Source organism: Triticum aestivum, chromosome 4A (genome assembly GCF_018294505.1).
Source record: "Triticum aestivum cultivar Chinese Spring chromosome 4A, IWGSC CS RefSeq v2.1, whole genome shotgun sequence".
Lineage (NCBI taxonomy): Eukaryota > Viridiplantae > Streptophyta > Magnoliopsida > Poales > Poaceae > Triticum > Triticum aestivum.
Window position 1 is genome coordinate 690,538,752 of NC_057803.1, and position 5,630 is coordinate 690,544,381.

At 44.3% G+C, this 5,630-nt stretch overlaps 1 protein-coding gene across 1 annotated transcript; it reads right to left on the bottom strand.

Moving 5' to 3' along the window:
* Positions 1–3,580: 3,580 nt before the first annotated feature.
* Positions 3,581–5,399, bottom strand: LOC123084292 (putative inorganic phosphate transporter 1-13). Its single transcript, XM_044505972.1, has 2 exons — positions 4,770–5,399; positions 3,581–4,621 (listed from the first exon to the last, which is right to left on the bottom strand). Exons 1-2 carry the CDS (start codon positions 5,397–5,399, stop codon positions 3,581–3,583), a joined length of 1,671 nt encoding a protein of 556 aa, XP_044361907.1.
* Between the last annotated feature and the right edge of the window lie 231 nt (positions 5,400–5,630).

Here is a 5,630-nt window from a genome sequence, read left to right on the forward strand (position 1 = left end):
TACCCCACATGTCTCATATACTATCATGTGGTATTATATATATTATTTTATTATTTTAAATATGTTCATATACTATATCTAAGATATTTCAAAGCAAGTTACATGAAAAAATTACATATGAGCCCATAATTTTTGTTATATTTGTAAAATACGTACATATTCGTACGTAAAAATGAGCATATTCAAAAAATGGTACATACTACCAAAAAATTAGTATATATACTACCTAATCATTGTTATACACTACATACTACACGTACATACTTCCGGTTCCGACAGATACTACATACAACATACAAAACGCAAGTGGTGGTAACTACCACTGCTTGTAGGAAACGGATCGTTTCTCCACTTTTTCGGTGCATCAAAGCTTTCGTACGTTCTTTATTTTTTTCGTCCATTATCTATGTCGTTTCTCTCTTTTTTTCGTCTGTCGTTTTATATTTTTTGTCTGTTTTCTATTTTGCCGCTCGTCGTTTTCTATATAGGAAAAAAAGATGTACGTCAGAGCACCCACACTCTCCGATTTGTTTCTGCCAAAAAATAGTACGACTCATAAAGCCTGGATGGGCCGGCCCATAAGCGGATCATGTACCAACAGTGAAAAATGTCCAATAAAAAATAATGTCACAAGGAATCGAACCCAGGCTTTCACATTGGACACATCAGACTACTAACCACTATACTAAACATGTTTGGTGATTACTTGGTAGCGCCACGTTTTAAATTAAGCCATCAACTGCACCGTATAATGAGAGCAAAAAAATTACTTTTTTGTGGAAAAAGTGAATATATTTAGAACGCGAATATTTTGCAAAGTTGTGAACAAGAAATTTACACTCAAATATTTTTTTAAACGAAAATAAGCACGCTTGTTTTAAACCTGTTTATTTTTTATGACACGAATAAATTTTTAAAAGAAGGAGGTACTGTAGTGAATGTTTCTTCCGATTTTGTGAACATTTTTCAAAAACACAAAAAAAGTTGGACTTTGAATTTGAAAAGGCAAACATTTTTTTCAGAACATGAATAATTTTTGTAAACTAGGAGGTACAGTAGCTAACATTTTTTAAGTACCTATTAATAAAACTGGGTGAATTTTTGAAATATGCCCCGGTATGCATTGTTTTAGTTTAATTTATTAAAGTGGGGATATGGAATGAATCTTTTTCTCCTCCGCGTCTTCACGAACGACAAACCTCGCTGAGCCCAGTGACACCCGTCACAATGCATGAGTCAAACTAAGATTTCATGGTCTACCTGACACAAACTATCCAGTTTACATGATAAGACGAACATGAATTATGTGCAGTGCTTTTCCCTATTATATTAGCGGGATGATAAATAAATCTTGGCTCAACGTTCTTGATCTAGCCAGACATGAATGAGGTTCACTGATCCAGTTATTGGACCTGGCCAACCTTGATTAGTGACAACCGGTACTGCGACCACCAGCGACGAGGACGCAAAGAGGACAAGCGGAAACATGGGTCTCATGCAATATTGAAATGGAAAATGTGGACCTGAGGATGAGGTATTCGTCGTGTTTATTATGTTATGGTCATTAGGGTGAGGACCTGAGGATGTGCGTAAGGACGCATGGGACTGTTTTCACCCGTTGCAACACACGGGCATGTTTGCTAGTTTGATATAAAGAGCCGAGCTGGGACTATTAAACTGTGGAAACCTATCCGTCCTCCATCTATAGCTTTCAAAAGCTTTCCCTTGTACTCGCGAATAGATGCTTAGCATAGTTGGTAACTGTACTTCTCCTAATATAGGAGATCCTTCGTTCGTTTCTTAACCCTGATGATTAGCGCGCAGCTACTACCGGCCGCAGTATGCGAAATCTTTTTAGTTTCCCAGAAAAAGAATTATTACCACCTCGGATTTTTTAAAAAGCTCTCACAAATAGGATATGGGTGAACGGATGAAAAAACACATAGAAACGTACCTAAGAAAAGTGCCTGTTTTCTTCCCATGCTCCCGCTTCATCCTACGACTGTTCTTTTTCCTTTTTCCTTCCTAATCTAATCATCCCCTGATTTTAACCGGGTTGGTCCGGGGCTTATTTTGTTTCAATCAAATCAAACCACGTACGCGGGAGCACGGAAGGGCGCATGCAAGTCTCGCCCGCTCCTTTGGTCTTTGCATGCAGCCTCCCATATTTATGGGGTATCTTTTCAATATTTCTCCTAAAGCCCAATATCCCATCATTTATTCCTTGCCTTATTCTTCTTCATACATATATATTTCACGGATCAACACGAAATCTGGATTTCTACTAATTCCTTTCTACTTTTTTTATCTATCATTAATTCATTTTATTCTTCATGCATGCCTCAGGAAACCCATTATAATTTGACCATATATTTCTCTCACAAATTTCATATCTCAATTCCTTTCCTTCTTCATGCATGCCTTACGAATCTGTGCGTAAAGGGGCCCATCTCTTTACCTTCACCTCCTTATTAATTCTCAAGACGGCTTAGAGGGTGCTTGGATACGTTTTAGTCACATGACTAAAAATAATGGGACTAAAACTTGCTAGCCTCATCCATACTTGGATCCAAATATTAAAGCGACTAAAATTAAGTTAATGAGCATTTATTATCCTCCAAACCCTTCAATCCAGAACTGGTCTGTGTTAAAGGAGAGGAATTAAATGAGGAGAGAGAGGACTAATCCATATTTTAGTAGGGGTACCCCTGACTAAATTGTTTTAGTCTCAAGACTAGTTTTAGCCCCTCTTTAGTCAGGGGTGTTTGGAACTTTAGCCTCTTACAAGACTATATTATTAGTCAGACTGAAATAAGTCCCTTGGATCCAAGCACCCTCTTATTGATTTGAACTCACCAACGTGTATAAATTGGTCGTATTGTGTGTAAAAGAGCGAGGTGGTACTATATAAGAAAAACATATCCTATTTTCTTTACACCAGCGGGCTGACACATGTGGGAGAGACGTGAAAAAATGGCCACGAGCGACGGTCGAAGCTGGCCCATGTGTGTGAGATGTGCGACTATTCAATAGATCAGCTTACCCAGATTTCTTAACGCCATAGGTCCTGGTTGAGTTGGACGTGAAGCTAGTGTGTTAAACTAAAGGGCTTGAGTTCAATTATGGATAGAAGAGGCATTTTCTGGCATCCGTTTTTATAAACGGGCTAGATGGTGGGCCGACATCATCGGGGACAGAGCATGGGCTGTGTGCTTCGGATGGGTTGAGGCCAGTTGTCATTATTATTTTGGACGTGCGTGTGCAAAAAATAGTACCACCTCGGATACTAAAAAAATCTAAAAAATAATATGGATGAATGGATGAAAAAATTGAAGAAACGCACCTTACGAACGAATGAAAAAATTGGAGAAACGCACCTTACGAACGGATGAAAAAATTGGAGAAACACACCTTGCTTTATTGGTAGGTATAGATAGATATAGATATAGATATGCATTGTTCAGCCCCATTTCACAATAAACACTATATATAAGTCCAAACATGTCAAAGATACAGGTTCTCAAAGTTTGATGAATTTCGAGAAGACACTAAAACCATCAACGGGGAGGGACAGTATTGGTTACGAAATTTCCACGCTGTAGATGAACTCAGCTTCAGCAACCGTTTTAGATTCTTCTGGTGGTTCGTTGTCTTCCTCCATTTCCCCCGTGATGTCCTCGAGTGACATCCCTTTGGACTCGGGCAAGGCAAGAGTGAACATGACTCCAACCAGGTTGCACCCTGCCAGCAGAAGCAGAGAGCTCCGGATGCTTGTATGAGAATACTGGAACCAGAGAACACCGATGATTGCACCACACTTTCCCCCGGCGGCCGATATGCCGTTGCACGTCGACCGCAGGCGCGTCGGGAATATCTCCGTGGGCAGGATGAATGTGGTGGAGTTGGGGCCGAAGTTTGCGAAGAAGAGGATCAAGGCGTACATGATGGCGAAGCCTATGTGCATGTTGGGTTTGGACCAAAACTTGTAAGGCGCGGCGAGTACGATCATGAAAATGGTCATCATGGTGAACCCCATGAGTTGGATCTTGATGCGGCCGATGCGGTCGACGAATAGCACGGTGAGAAAGTAACCTGGCAGGGAACCGCCGACCACGATGATGGCCTGCGTGCGAGCTATCTTATAGGTCTGCTCGAGAGGGCTCATCATGGTCGCGTCTCCAAACCAGCCGATGTTGTTGAAGATATCCTTCATGAAGAGATTGAGAGAGTAGAAGACAACGTCGAGGACGAACCAACATGTAGTCGTGCAGAGGAGCTGGCGACCATGCTTGTGAAGGAACTCCATGGAGAAGAGGCCGAACTCGTCCTGCTTCACGATGGCGTCCGCGTCCGCGTCTGACACGAAGTCGATGTCAAGGACCGTGGCCATGTCGGATGCTGCTAGCTTGAGGTTCTTGGCGATGAGCGCCGTGTAGCGCGCCGTCTCAGGCATCTTCATGCGCCAGTAGTAGGTGAGGAGTGCAGGAACGGCGCCCAGCATGAGCACAATGCGCCACACGTAGTCCGCTTGCCCAAGCTGGTCAGTCTCATACGTGGCCGTGTTCTTGAACCTCGCAGAGAGCACCAGAACAACAGCCCCAGCAGCGAGGTTTCCAAGACCCTTTATGCAGACAAAGTATAATAGGGTAAGGATGATTAAAATATTATCTTTTGCTGAGTTAGACCAGAGAAAAGAGAAGCAGATTGTAGATTAAGAATGAGATGCAGCACTGGCTCCAAAAAATATTGTGATGATTTTACTTACACACCTGCATAGCGAAGACAGCTGCTATGAAGGCTCCGCGAGTCCTCTTGTTGGCATACTCGGACATGATGGTCGCCGAGAGCGGGTAGTCGCCGCCGACGCCGAAGCCAAGCCAGAAGCGGAAGAAGCACAGCGTGGCCACGACGCACTTGGGCTTGTTGTGGAAGGAGAGGCCGGACGCGAGTGAGCACACCACCATGAGCTTGAGCGTGACGCCGTAGATCCGCTTCCGCCCCATCCTGTCGCCGAGCCAGCCGAAGAAGAGTTGCCCCAGGACCGTGCCGCAGAGCGCCACGCCGCTGACAGCGCCCGCGACATTGCCGGGGAGCTTGCCGTCTGCCGAGTGGTAGTAGATGTGGCCCAGGAGGTCGGCGATCAGGGAGACGGAGAACAGGTCGTAGGCGTCCGTGAAAAAGCCCATGCCGGCGATGACGATGGTGGTGAAGTGGTACAGCTGCGTCCCGGCGACGTCGAGGGCCTGCAGCACCTTGATCTGCTTGCGAGCCCGCCGCGTCTCGCATTTCACCGACGTCACGGCGTCCAGCACGCGGTACAGCATGGCGCTGCCGGCGCCATGCAGGTGGCAGAAGAGGGAGCTGCACGCGTGCCTCCTCGCAGGCCAGGTCGTGAACATTGTGCGTGGTATAGTAAACCAAGTGCTTCATGTTTACCATATATATAACCTCTTTCTGATTTCTGCAAGCCAACTGGATATATAAAGTGGCGATTCAAATGTTGTCTCTGCTCCTATTATACAACTGCACGAATGTCCTGTGGAATGTAATTACGAGAGGGCGCCCCAGCCCCCAGCTGAATAACATCGATCCACCTTACTTTCTCCGAGAGAATACATAAAATTGGCAGC

Excerpts from the sequence above, each read along its gene's own strand:
- LOC123084292 (XM_044505972.1), bottom strand. The coding sequence starts at position 5,399 with ATGTTCACGACCTGGCCTGCGAGGAGGCACGCGTGCAGCTCCCTCTTC. Across the intron at positions 4,622-4,769 it reads CAGCTGTCTTCGCTATGCAG|GGTCTTGGAAACCTCGCTGC; the intron begins GTGTGTAAGTAA and ends GTCTGCATAAAG.